The sequence below is a fragment of the Oryx dammah genome, unplaced genomic scaffold, assembly GCF_014754425.2.
Source record: "Oryx dammah isolate SB20612 unplaced genomic scaffold, SCBI_Odam_1.1 HiC_scaffold_10, whole genome shotgun sequence".
Lineage (NCBI taxonomy): Eukaryota > Metazoa > Chordata > Mammalia > Artiodactyla > Bovidae > Oryx > Oryx dammah.
Genome location: NW_024070194.1, coordinates 75,976,522 through 75,990,520, shown reverse-complemented (window position 1 = coordinate 75,990,520; position 13,999 = coordinate 75,976,522). Strand labels below are relative to the sequence as shown.

Below are 13,999 nucleotides of genomic sequence, written 5' to 3'. Positions count from 1 at the left end.
GGACGCCCCCGGCCCCGCCGTGGCTCCGCCGTGGTGCGGCGGCGGGGACGGCGGTGGCGGCTCCTGCTCCCCGGGCCTGGCGCGCCCCGCCACAGCCAGCGCCAGTGCTGCGGGTTCGGGGAGCGGGGCCCCGGCGGGGGCCGAGGCGGGAGCCGCGCTGCCGGACTCCCGGGCTCCGACTCCTCCTCCCCCGCCACCGCCGCCGCCGCCGCCGCCCGCCGCGCCGGGTCCTAAAGCCGCGCGCCTGCGGAGGATGGTGCGCCTGGCGGCCGAGCTGCTGCTGCTGCTGGGGTTGCTGCTGCTCACGCTGCACATCACGGTGCTGCGCGGTTCCGGAGCTGCCGACCGGCCGGACGCGGCCGCGGCCAACGCCAGCCGGGCCCCGCTGCAGGTGAGTGCGCCGCCGGGCAGGGGCGCGCGTGGTGGCCGGGACCCGGGTGGCTGGGTGCTGACCTCGCACCTGAGAGATGCGGGGAGGCGGGTCCCCGCCCCACCAAAGAACAGCTGTTTGGGCAGTAGTTTGGCCGGGGCCACCCGTCTCCAGCCTGGACGGAGCGGGCTAAGTGCTTGGAGGCTGAACCGCTTCGGAGGTCCGGGGGCACGCTCCTCCGGGTCTGTCCCCAGGTACCTGAGCGTGAGACAGACGGAGGAGTGTGGAGCACGCATGTGTTGGCTTTGGGATGCTCTCAGTCTTCGGTTGCCCTTCTGAGGCCAAGTGATGTTATTCTGAGAGGCGGGGGCGGGGGGGAGGAGCGGGAGGAGACCTCAACTTAGGACAACCCCCAGACGAGGTCTGGGAGGAAGAACCAACCCGGTTGAATCTGCCAACTCAGAAAACAGTGCCAAAGGTCAGGAAATAATTTCCCTGAAGAAAGTATCCCTGGTCGCCCACGTGGTCCCCGAGCCAACCTTGCACCTTCCTAGCCTGCGGAGGGCGCAGAGTCAAGCCACCTGTTGTACTTTAAGATGGCGTTACCTGGGGCTTTAAAAGTTGACAGCGAAAGAGTTCTTCCAGCGTTCCGCCTCTATTGAAGGTCGCCTTAGGAATGGAATTCTGACGGTCTGTGCAGCTCTAGCGCAGTGTGTGTGTGTATGTGTGTGTGGGGTGGAGGGGGGAGGAGGTGTCACAACTAGAGAGGGGATAGCCGGCGTCAGAGGCAGAATGGATTCTCCGGTTTCCAAATAAAGGGTTGCCCAGGTAGGGATTTTCTGCCGCTCCCTTGGAAAACACCTTTCCTTGGGTCTGTCAGAGGTGTTGACAACTGTCAACACGGGGCATGGGTAAAGAAGTCAGCAGGGATTTTCCCAGGAGGCAGCAGGAATTCAGTTCTAAAATCTCCTCCTCCAAGCAGCCCCTCTGAAAACTCTGTACTCTGCAATGTCTAGATAAGCGTCATTCATTGTTGCCAAAGGGTTTTAAGATCATTGCCCAGTTAATTCCTCCCTCACATCTTTATGCAGTGTGTCGCCTAAAAACCCTAGTGTAGAGAGAAGAATTCCCTTAAATACTTCCAGAGTGCTTTCCATGTGCTAATTTTAAGTTCTTTGCAGAACTTAACTAATTTAATGATGTAGTTAATGATGTATATTGTTAATATCCCCACCCCCACCCCCTGCATAGATGCAAAAACCGAGGTACAGAGGTTAAGAAACTTGCAAAGTTTACACATCCCAAACTCTTGGTTTGTTACACCATGTTCTCTCTCTGGCAGGATGTTGTAGACTAAAGCAAGGTGATCTTTACACAGGAATGTAAAACCAGGAATGAAAAAGAATGCACCCCAGAGCCTAAAGTTCTTTTAACCTGGGAACATTTCTGAAAATGTCCTAATTTTGTGAGGTCCTCTCCTCTTCTCCTGTGGGCACACAGGTAGAGTGACAGCCTGACCCGATCTCTTTGGGGAAATTGAAGACACCCCCCATTCTATAGATGGTGGTACACCCACCCACCATAACACTGGGAACAATGCCTAATATCTTCAAGAATTCTGGAAGTCATATTCTATACATGATGCTTTCTTTCCTCACGAACTCATGAAAAGCTGTAAAAATGATGTTCTATGGAAAAGTAAATTTGGCAGATTTTTTTATGAGGTGTGTGCTATCATTACAATAACCTAGGCTTGGCCTTTTCCGTTTGAATATTAAGGCGATGAGAGAAGCAGCTGGTGGAAGTGGCCACTGCAAAGGGGAAGTGGATTAAATTCTCGAAAGAGCCCGGGGCTGAAGAACTATCCCAGCAGAGCAGAAGAAATGGGGGATTTAGAAAGAACAAGGCTCCTAGGAGTAGCTTGAGTCCAAAGTAGCTGGTAATCCATCAGCTTTCAGCTTATCTTGTAATCGTGTTTGGTTATTCTGTCCACTCAATTAACTTATTCAGGCAGATTGATGAGTTTAACAGTTTCGTTCATAATTTTACTCTCTTTTGTAATTTGTTTTTATAAAAGTTTTATATTCTTCCTGATTAAAGTTATTCGTTTGGTCCTCTGACTCTCTAAAGTATTATGATTCAACTGAAGAGAGTGTATTCTGCCAAGTGAGGAGGTCTGCAAAATACACTTATTAGTGTGTGGTTTTCAGGGTTCAGGATGTGAATTCACTGGTAGCAGGTGTATTTGAAAACAAAACTGTGGGCACCATGTTCTGTATGTTTACTGGTGATGTTTAACCCATCTTAAACTGCATTTAAACTTAAATGTGTTGGCTGTGGGAGAGCTTAAGCTGCTAAAAACATCCTTTGCAATCCAAAAGTTCATCAGTCTTTATGTTATATTATTTTTATCTCTACTTAAAATATTCTAAAATATGAGGTTGGAGTCAGAAAGACACAATGGTAGCTCTATTTACTCAAACTGTAGTATATCGGGGAATATTTATTATTTTTTAGACTGAGGTATTTTAGTTGTTTTCAGTGTTGTGTTAGTTTCTGCTAAACAGTGAAGTGACTCAGCTATATGTACACATATATCCCCTCCTTTTTGGATTTCCCTCCTATTTAGTTCATCATAGCACACTGAGTAGAGGTCCCGTGCTGCACAGCAGGCTCTCGTTAGTTATTTATTTTATACGGAGTAGTGGATATATGTCCATCTCAATCTCCCAATTCATCCCTCCCCCTTTTTCCCCCTTGGTGTCCATGTATTTGTTGAAGGTCAAGTGTAGCATTTGTTCTTACCAGTTTAATATTTGGGAACATTTACAAGAGATGCACCCTTAAGATCTGACATATCAAGGGCATTGCATAGAGCAGAAGTAAGAGTAACAATAGTAGCTGCTGCTGCTGCTGCTGAGTCGCTTCAGTCGTGTCTGACTCTGTGCGACCCCAGAGACGGCAGCCCACCAGGCTCCCCCGTCCCTGGGATTCTCCAGGCAAGAGTACTGGAGTAGGTTGCCATTTCCTTTTCCAGTGCATGAAAGTGAAAAGGGAAAGTGAAGTCGCTCAGTCGTGTCCGACTCTTCGTGACCCCATGGACTGCAGCCCACCAGGCTCCTCCATCCATGGGATTTTCCAGGCAAGAGTACTGGAGTGGGGTGCCATTGCCTTCTCCAACAATAGTAGCTAAGATCTGTCAAATGTCTTTTATGTGTCATGAGCTATTCTTAGCACTTCTCATATGTTTTCTTTTTAAATCCTCACAAAAATCTCATGAGTTAAGCAATATTGTTATCCCTGTTTCAAATGAAAAAACTAAGGTTAGGTAATTTGACCTGAGGTTGCAGAGCCAGAAGCTGCTAAATTTGTTGTTATCTTATGATTATAAAAATCTTTGAAGAATATTTGTGTTCCAAGTTCTTGATAAAGTTATGCTGGCTACAAAAGAAAGGGTAACAATTTACATTATCAAACACATCTTGACAATATTATTGTGTCAAATATGAACATATCTATCTTCATTATGTATATATCGATACATACACACACATAAACATGACTAACCATGGGGTTTTGTTTTGTTTTGTTTTTTCTATTTTCAACATGCTATGCTGTGCACAGAGTCGGACGTGACTGAAGCGACTTAGCAGCAGCAGTAGCAGCATGCTGTGCTAAGTCACTCCAGTCGTGTCCAACTCTTTGCAACCCCATGGACTGTAGCCCGCCAGGCTCTTCTGTCCATGGGATTCTCCAGGCAAAAATACTGGAGTGGGTTGCCATGCCCTCCTCCAGAGTTTCAACATACTAGGAGATATATTTTTGACTTTGTGACTGTCTCTGTACCATTAGGTATGCTGTTATGAGGCAGTAACATAATGCTGTTTCTATTGGTTATGTGGCTCATAATAATAATGAATAAGAATGTTAGTCTTTATACTGTTTTCAGTATTTTAAAATGTAAGAAATTTTACAGTTGTCTGTAATAGCTGTATAAAAATGCACAGAAAAATCAGTTTTTTCACTTTTGGATGAAATCTTATCTCTTCTTGTCTCATGTTGATCAGATACTCAGATTAGCTCTTTCATATGTCTTTAATTGATAAATAGTAATAAAACAATTATACATAATCAAAAGCAGCCTGGAAGACAGGATAACCCACAAAAGAACCACAGGCAATGATAATAATAACTGTATCCCTTTAACGTATGTTAGTCACTCAGTCCACTCCAGTATTCTTGCCTAGAGAATCCTGTGGACAGAGGAGCCTGGAGGGCTGCTGTCCATAGGGTCGCACAGAGTTGGACACAACTGAAGTGACTTAGCATGCATGCATGCATTGGAGGAGGAAATGACAACCCTCTCCAGTATTCTTGTTGGGAGAATCCCAGGGACAGAGTAGCCTGGTGGGCTGCCATCTTTGGGGTCACACAGAGTCGTGTCCGACTGAAGCGACTTAGCAGCAGCAGCAGTCACTCAGTCATGTCTGACTCTTTGCAACTGTATCAACTAGAGCCCACCAGGCTCCTCTGTCCATGGAATTCTCCAGGCAAGAATACTAGAGTGGGTAACCATTCCCTTCTCCAGAAGATCTTCCTGACCCAGGGATCAAACCCAGGTCTCCCTCATTGCAGGCAGATTCTTTACCATCTGAACCAGCAGGGAAATTCAGATGAGTGCTTCTCTACTAAAGCTCAGGTTCAGAATCATGAATTTTTATAGATTTTACATAGTAAAGCTAGAATTCATTCAAACCATGTGATTTAAGAAAGTATTTGAAATCATCAAACAAATCATTTTTGCAATAACATTAAAGCAAGCCAAACTCTGAAATGTAACTAAATGTTTTTGTTCTCTAACTCCTAACCCCCATCATCCATCTACTTGCCTTCAATAAAACTATTTAGTATCTTGTACTCACTGCTTCAGTCAAGAGTTGATCTGAGCTATGAATAGCAGTGAAAGCAAAAGCAACATTTATTTGTACTTAATCCGGTCCCATCACTTCATGGGAAATAGATGGGGAAACAGTGGAAACAGTGTCAGACTTTATTTTTGGGGCTCCAAAATCACTGCAGATGGTGACTGCAGCCATGAAATTAAAAGACACTTACTCCTTGGAAGAAAAGTTATGACCAATCTAGATAGCATATTCAAAAGCAGAGACATTACTTTGCCAACAAAGGTCCATCTAGTCAAGGCTATGGTTTTTCCTGTGGTCATGTATGGATGTGAGAGTTGGACTGTGAAGAAGGCTGAGCACCAAAGAATTGATGCTTTTGAACTGTGGTGTTGGAGAAGACTCTTGAGAGTCCCTTGGACTGCAAGGAGATCCAACCAGTCCATTCTGAAGGAGATCAGCCCTGGGATTTCTTTGGAAGGAATGATGCTAGAGCTGAAACTCCAGTGCTTTGGCCACCTTATGCGAAGAGCTGACTCATTGGAAAAGACCCTGTTGCTGGGAGGGATTGGGGGCAGGAGGAGAAGGGGACGACAGAGGATGAGATGGCTGGATGGCATCACTGACTGGATGGACGTGAGTCTGAGTGAACTCCGGGAGTTGGTGGTGGACAGGGAGGCCTGGCGTGCTGCGATTCATGGGGTCGCAAAGAGTTGGACACGACTGAGCAACTGAACTGAAATGAATGCTACTGAGTTTCTTTACAATGACCCTATGAGATAGATAGTATAAATATCCTCATTTCACAGATGAGGAAATTGGGACCCACGGAGATTTGAATAACTTACGCAAGGTCATACACCATGATGAGCAGGGCCAGGATTCAGACCCAGGCAGGCTGGAGTTTTTGTTCCAGTCCAGGACAAGACTCCTCCAGCTCTGATTCAAGTCAACAACCTTTGTGTTTCTTATTTTGTGACTTGCCTTGCCCATTTTCCAGGTAGACTGTGTTCTCTTATCTCAGGAATTCTTTTTAAATTATGGCTAACTGGCTCCCTCGTCCCTGGGATTCTCCAGATAAGAACACTGGAGTGGGTTGCCATTTCTTTCTCCAGTGCATGAAAGTGAAAAGTGAAAGTGAAATCGCTCAGTTGTGTCCGACTCTTAGTGACCCCATGGACTGCAGCCCACCGGGCTCCTCCGTCCATGGGATTTTCCAGGCAAGAGTACTGCAGTGGGGTGCCATTGCCTTCTCCAACTTAACTATTACTACATAATAAATCATCCCAAAACACAGTGGCTTAAAACAACCACATTTAGTTTGCTCATGAGTTCATGTCAGCAGTTTGCCCTGGGCTCTGTAGGTGGCTCTTCTGCTGCTCTTGCCTAGGCTTACTCATCTGGCTATCGCCTTCTGTTGGCTTGACATGGGCTAGGTGGTCTAGAGGACCTCAATCATACATTTGATAGTTGGTGTTTGCTGTCACCTATGCTCTTTCTTCATCCTCAAGGAAGCTATCCTGCATATCTATACATGGTGGACTCAGACCAGCCAGAGAGAAAAAGCAGAAACTGCAAGGCCTCTTGATGAACTTATAGGAAAGTGAAAGTCATCAGTCATATCCGACTCTTTCGACCCCATAGACTATACAGTCCATGGAATTCTCCAGGCCAGAATACTGGAGTGGGTAGCCTTTCCCCTTCTCCATGGGATCTTCCCAGCCCAGGGATCAAACATAGGTCTCCCACATTGCAGGTGGATTCTTTACCAGCTAAGCACAAGGGAAGGCCAAGAATGCTGGAGTGGGTAGCTTCTCCCTTCTCCAGGGGATCTTCCCAACCCAGGAATTGAACCGGGGTCTTCTACATTGCAGGTGGATTCTTTACCAAGTGAGCTATCAGGGAAGCCCAATTCAACTTCAGCCTCATTTTATTGATTAATCAAATCACTGAATCAGCTTAGATTCTAAGGGACCGGAAATTGACTCCTCTTGATGGGAGGACGAGCAATGGAGCATGGGTTCAGGGATGGGAGGACTCATTGTGGCTGTCTTTGCAAAATACCTACCATATTGACCTTGTAGGTCAGAGACTGCAAATGTTGAACCGCTCTTGTATTCATCTTTTAACATTGTTTATGCTGCCTTTGGTCACGCAGAAACTTTCTGTTGTAAGTGTAATCAACTCTGGATCATTTCTCACATGACTTTGGGTTTTCAAGCCTTATTCAAGAAAGAGTTCCTCAAATAAAGATTGTCAGAATATTGAAATATATTTTATTCTAGTGTTTTTTAGTGTTTTTGTTGTTCTTGTTTAGAACTACAACTGACTTTGAAGTTATTTGTGGGTTTAAGATAAAGATAAAACTTTGATTTTTGTTGAATAGCCACTTGTCCTATCATATTTTTTAAATATTTTATTCTATATTTGTTAATACAAAATACCATTTTTAACATATACTAAAATTTTCACATTACTGGGATATGCATACATATATATATATATATATATATATATATATATATATACAAGAAACAAATGTCTTGTATATACATATACAAAAACCAAATGTTTCTTGACATTCATTTTTCTATTAATGTTTTATATTCTATAACCCTACACTTTTTAAAAAATTTTTATTTTTACTTTATTTTATTTTACAATACTGTATTGGTTTTGCCATACATTGACATGAATCCGCCACGGGTTTACATAGGTTCCCAATCCTGAACCCCACTCCCACCTCCTACCCCATATCATCTCTCTGGATCATCACTGTGCGCCAGCCCCAAGCATCCTGTATCCTTTTATTTCATGTAGTTTCATAGTATGTTTTAATAGGGAGTATATACTTTGATTGAAATTTTTTTCCTTAGAAATTCTTATAAAATGTCTATTTTCAAACAGATTTAAGAGTTATTTTGTTTAAAAACTCATTGAGTTTTTAATGAGAATTGCTATATATATTTGGGGGAGGATAAATTGAAAAGAATTGAAAATTTTATAATATTATCCTCTCTTTCAGGACATGGTTTAGGTATCTCTATTTCTTGAGTGAAGCTTTACAGCTTTCTTAATCTTTCTTTTCACATTTCTTTTGACAAGCTGTTTTCAAGGTTTAGCTGCTATTGTAAATTTTTCATTTTATTTTCTGTTATGTTCTCCAATTCATTAGTTTTAGAATCTAGGAAAGCTATACTTAGCAATATGCACTTACAATTTTCTTGGTGTATGCATGAGAGCTAGCAATATCCATTTCTGTAGTAATATCATTGTGGCTTCATGGTATGCATTAGAAACCATTTTTTGTTCACTTTAGCACTTTAAATAATAAGAATTATCTATTTCTTATAAGATTGTTAGAATTCACTCATTGTTAGCCCTCTTGGGTTTGGCACCTCTTTGACTGAGATCACTGATTAATGTTCCATGTTATTCCTTGGTCAACAGCCTAATCAGATACTATAACTTTTCTCTAGTCATTTTTGATAATTTATACTTTCTCAAATATCATATGTTTTATTGGATTTTTACTCTATCAATATAAAGTTTTATATAATACATGCATCGGTTCAGTTCAGTTCAGTCGCTCGGTCGTGTCCGACTCTTTGCAACCTCATGAATTGCAGCACGCCAGGCCTCCCTGTCCATCACCAACTCCCAGAGTTCACTCAGACTCACGTCCATCGAGTCAATGATGCCATCCAGCCATCTCATCCTCGGTCTTCCCCTTCTTCTCCTGCCCTCAATCCCTCCCAGCATCAAAGTCTTTTCCAAAGAGTCAACTCTTCGCATGAGGTGGCCAAAGTACGACTACATGTTCTTTGTGATAGTGTTAGTTAGTGTTAGTCGTTCAGTTGTGCCTGACTCTTTGCGACCCCATGGACTGCAGTCTACCAGGCTCCTCTGTCCATGAGATTTTCCAGGCAAGGATACTGGAGTGGGTTGCCATTTCCTTCTCCAGGGGATCTTCCCAACCCAGGGATTGAACCTGGCTCTCCTGCACTGCAGGCAGATTCTTTACTGACTGAGCTAGAAGGGAAGCCCCTAAATCTCTTTATAAGACCTATCAAGTCAAGGTGGTTAATTATATTGTGAAAACACTTCATCTTGATTTACTTATTGTTTACTTAATCTGCTTATTCCTCAAAGAATTTAATTACATTCTGACCCTACCACTGTGCATTTTTCTGTTCTCCTTATTATCCATGAAGTTTTGCTTTACTTGTTTAGAATTCATGGTGTTAGGAGATAAAACGTCTTTTTTGGTGGTTTTTTGTGGGGTGAGGGGGAGCAGTTTAGTGGCTTGCAGGATCTTAGTTCTCCTTCCAGACCAGGGATTGAACTCATGCCCTCCTCAGTGAAAGCAAGAGTCTTAACTGCTGGACCACCAGGGAATTCCCTGGTGGTTATATTTTTGTCAAGGTGAAATTCCTCATACATCTTTTTATTGACTTTCCAACATGTTTTGATAGTAATTTTGCATCTCTTGCTTATTTTTTTTCCTCTTGCCATTCATTGGGTATCTTTTTCCAACCTTTATTTTAAGCCTTTCTCTCCCCTTTTTGTTTAAATATCTCTTATTAATAACCAATAGCCAGTTTTTTTGTCATGTAATAGATCAATGAATGTAACCCACCTGTATTTATTGTGATTACTAATAGATTTGAAGATATGTTTTCAGTTTTATTTAGTGTTTTCAAATTTTCTTCATTTTGCCTCCCACCTTCCAATTTATCTATGTGAACTTTGGCAAGAGAGTTAGCCTAGGTCTAAATGTCCTCATCTGTTAAATAGGTATACAAAAACTATTTCCTCGTGTTGTAAGAATTATAACACTGAATGCATGTAAGTGCTCTGTTAGAGCCTGGCACTTAAACATTTAGTAAGTATTTAAATATTATTTACTTAGTTTATTATTCTTCAAGTTTGGAAAGGGTTTATCTCTCCATTTCTTAATATTTTGCAAATAGATTTGAAATCATACTTTTCTATCAATGTTGAGACTGAAGGAGTATTTATAATATAACCTAAACTTTCCCTAGTGGTTCAGACAGTAAAGAATCTGCCTCCAGTGCAGGAGACTTAGGTTCAATCCCTGGATTGGAAAAGGGAATGGCAATCCACTCCAGTATTCTTGCCTGGAAAATTGCATGGAGAGAGGAGCCTGTTGGGTTACAGTCCAGGGGGTCACAAAGAGTCGGACATGACTGAGTGACTTTCACTAAACTTTCCCAAAACAAGATTCTAACATGCCATTTCTTTCTCTTATCTCTCTCCAATTTTAATCACATTATCTGAATATTTAGTGCTAGGTTATTCATTTTTCTTTCCATTTCTAATATCTTCCTTCTTTCTTTCATTATTTTTCATTTTTGCTGTCTTAGGAATAATTTCTTAGCAGTAGTATAATTCTCCCAATCATTATTTAGACTTAACTATAAGATTTTTTTTTTTTTTTTTTTTTTGTCTGCTGCTACTGCTTCTGGAATCTCATATCTTCATCTTTTATTTTGCTGGAATACATTCTCAAAAAGTTCTCTGGGAAAGGTTTTATCAAAAGATAAACTCTTAGGCATTCCCTGGAGGTTTAGTGGTTAGGATTTAGCAATCTCACTCCCTGGGCCCCCGGTTTAACCCCTGGTTAGGGAACTAAGATCCTGAAAGCTGTGTGGTGTGGCCAAAAACAAACAATAAAAAAGATAAACTCTCAGATTCTAAAATTTTAAGTACATCTTTATGTGCTTCTCACACTTAGATGCTAATTTGGCTGTTAGTTCTTTTCTATCTTGTTCCCCCTCAGAATTTTGAAGATGTCATGCAAGTGTTTTTTATAGCATCTCCTGTTTCAGTGAAAAGTCTGATGCTTTTTCTTTGAGGGTGATTTTTTTAAGTGGAAGCTTTTAGGATTTTTCTCTTTGTTCATAATACTCAGAAATTGCATTAGCTTGTGCTCATAATTAGGGCCTTTGTTATTAGTCCTCTTCAGTATGTGGTGGGTGCTCTCCATCTGAATCCTCAAGTTTCTCTTCAGCCTGAGAAAGTTGCTTTAGTAATTTCTTTGCTTATTTCCAATGTCCTTCTATTCACCTTCTGGAACTCCTGGTAGACTTTGACACAAATGTTAGGATTTCAAAAGCGAACGGTCTTCCACATGTCTAATGGTTTTCTCTTTGCATTTTTCTAATGCATTTTACGTCCTGGCCCAATCTTCCAGCTATGGCAGTCCTAGTGCTAGTTCTTTCCCCGTTTATCAGTTTCCTGTCCTTACCTTTTTCACCCAGCTTCTGTAGCTTCTTCTCTTTTCTTCTCTTCTTTTCTCTTCCTTCCCTCCTCCCCTCCTCTCCTCCTTTGCTTTTTTCTCTCTCTACATATTTAAAACATTTTTAATGATGAATAATTTACATACAATAAAATGAATGCATCTTAAAGATTCAGTTCCATTTTTGACAATTATAAATACCTATATAACTACTATCAAAATTAGATACAGAATATCTCCATCATCCCCAAAAGTCTTCTAGTGCACCTTTGTAGGCAATTTACCACCCCACCCCACCCCCCACCGCATAAGCAACCAGTGTCTTACTCTTATCACCAAGAATTAGTTTGCCTCTTTTAAATCTTCACGTAGATGGAATTGTATGGGGTGTGTGTGTGTGTGTGTGTGTGTCTGGGTTTGTTTTGCTTAACATATTATTTTTAATATTCATTTTTGTTGCTGTGTACACCAGTAAGTTTCTCTTCTTTATTGTTAAGAGGTATTCCATGGTATAACTATGCCACAATTTATTTATCCATTTCCCCATTGATGGTCATTTGGGTTGTTTCCAATGGTTTGGATACTTACTGTAAATAAGATCATGTTAACTTTTTTGTACAATCCGGGACATAGGTTTTCATTTCTAATACTTGCTAGTGAAACTGATACAGGCTCTATTCTTTATGTTGCTATGGGAATTCCTCTGAAGAAATTCGCTTCTTCTGGCAATCTTTCTCTCACTTTCTCAACTCTGTAATGGTTCACTTTCAATTGGGTACCATCTGTTTCATATCTACCTGAAATCATTCCTTCTTCTGTAGACGTTCCCTCTCAGCTTTCCAATTCAGTTGAGAATTTATTCTTCTATTTCATCTTCTTTTTCAGTAGGATTTAGAGAAGGAAAATAAGTAAATGAAAATACCCAGTCTACCACCTTGAATTGAAACACTGTAATTTTATTTTTCACTTTTATTTTCCTGTATACAAACCAGAAGAAAGTTCTATTATTTGTGCAGCCCCTTCATTCATTCTTTCCCAGCCATGTTCTAACAGGCATTGATTTTGAGGCTCAGAAGTCATGAGAACTATCCATTCAATTAAGAAGAATCTATTGTGTTTTTAAAGCCTCCAAAAGAAAGAGTATATATATAATATATATATAATTGAAGTATAATTGACTTACAATGTTGCAGATGCACAGCAAGGTGATTTGGTTATACAAATACATATATATCATTTTTGAAATTATTTTCCATCATAGATTATTACAAGATATTAACTGTAGTTCCCTGTGCTATACAGTAAACCTTTGTTGCTTGTTGGGTATCTATTTTTTAATTAGAAATCTAGCATTCTATTCAGACTAAGTCAAACAAGTGGAATCAAACTGTCATAACTTTTTAGTTAGGCAAAAATTCACATTTTCAAATATATATATTATCCATATTTATATATGTATACAAAAACTTTTCTCCTACACTTGATAAAGTCCTGAGAAAGAACATCAAAAAAAAAAAAAAAGAGATGGAGAAATTGGAGAATATAAATGAAATGGGAGCACTAATTTGAAATAGAAATAGTGAAACAAACCAGCTAAACGATCATCATATAGTCCAGTTGTTTTTAAACATGACTGCTCATTACAAACATATCTAGAGAAAAAAAGCAATACCTGAGCATTTGTATTTTTCAAAAAATTTCATGATAATTCTGATATGCATCTGGATTTTAAAAAGTGATTATAGGTTTTCTATTAGACCCTAGTTTTGGTGATAATGGCACCCCACTCCAGTACTCTTGCCTGGAAAATCTCATGGACAGAGGAACCTGGTGGGCTGCAGTCCATGGGATCGCTAAGAGTCGGACACGACTGAGAGACTTCACTTTCACTTTTCACTTTCATGCATTGGAGAAGGAAACGGCAACCCACTCCAATGTTCTTGCCTGGAGAATCCCAGGGACGGCGGGGCCTGGTGGGCTGCTGTCTATGGAGTCGCACAGAGTCGGACACGACTGAAGCGACTTAGCAGCTTAGCAGCAGAGTTCTATTATTTTTCTGTTGACCAATCACGGTACAATGGTATAAAGTGAGTAATAGTTACCTAATCACAATAGTAAAAGATGTTTGTCAGTTTTCACAATCAAGAGCCAGACAAAAAATAAAAAATAATTACAATTGCAAGCCATAATGGGAACATATTAACAGTATAAAATAATCACTAACAATTTGGGAGAGTCAAGCAGAGTGATGTGGTAAGTGGAAGTGCATCCACACACGTTTTCATCCACCCAGCCAGTCTATGTCTTTTGGTTGGTGCGTGTGATTCATTTATACTTAAGGTAATGATTGATATATATGATCCTATTACTGTTTTCTTAATTGTTTTGGTCTTATTTTCTGTAGGTCTTTTCCTTTTCCTTGTGTTCCCTGCCTAGAGAAGTTCCTTTAGCATTTGTTGTAAAGCT

General features: G+C 41.0%; 1 protein-coding gene across 1 annotated transcript in view; it reads left to right on the top strand.

Moving 5' to 3' along the window:
* The first annotated feature begins 247 nt into the window (after positions 1-247).
* Positions 248-13,999, top strand: part of ISM1 (isthmin 1) — an 89,941-nt gene continuing 76,189 nt past the window's right edge. Inside the window, exon 1 of the mRNA XM_040248291.1 lies at positions 248-391. Within this exon, the coding sequence (XP_040104225.1) occupies positions 254-391 (138 nt within the window). The 5' untranslated portion in view covers positions 248-253. The remainder of the gene's footprint in view (positions 392-13,999) is intronic.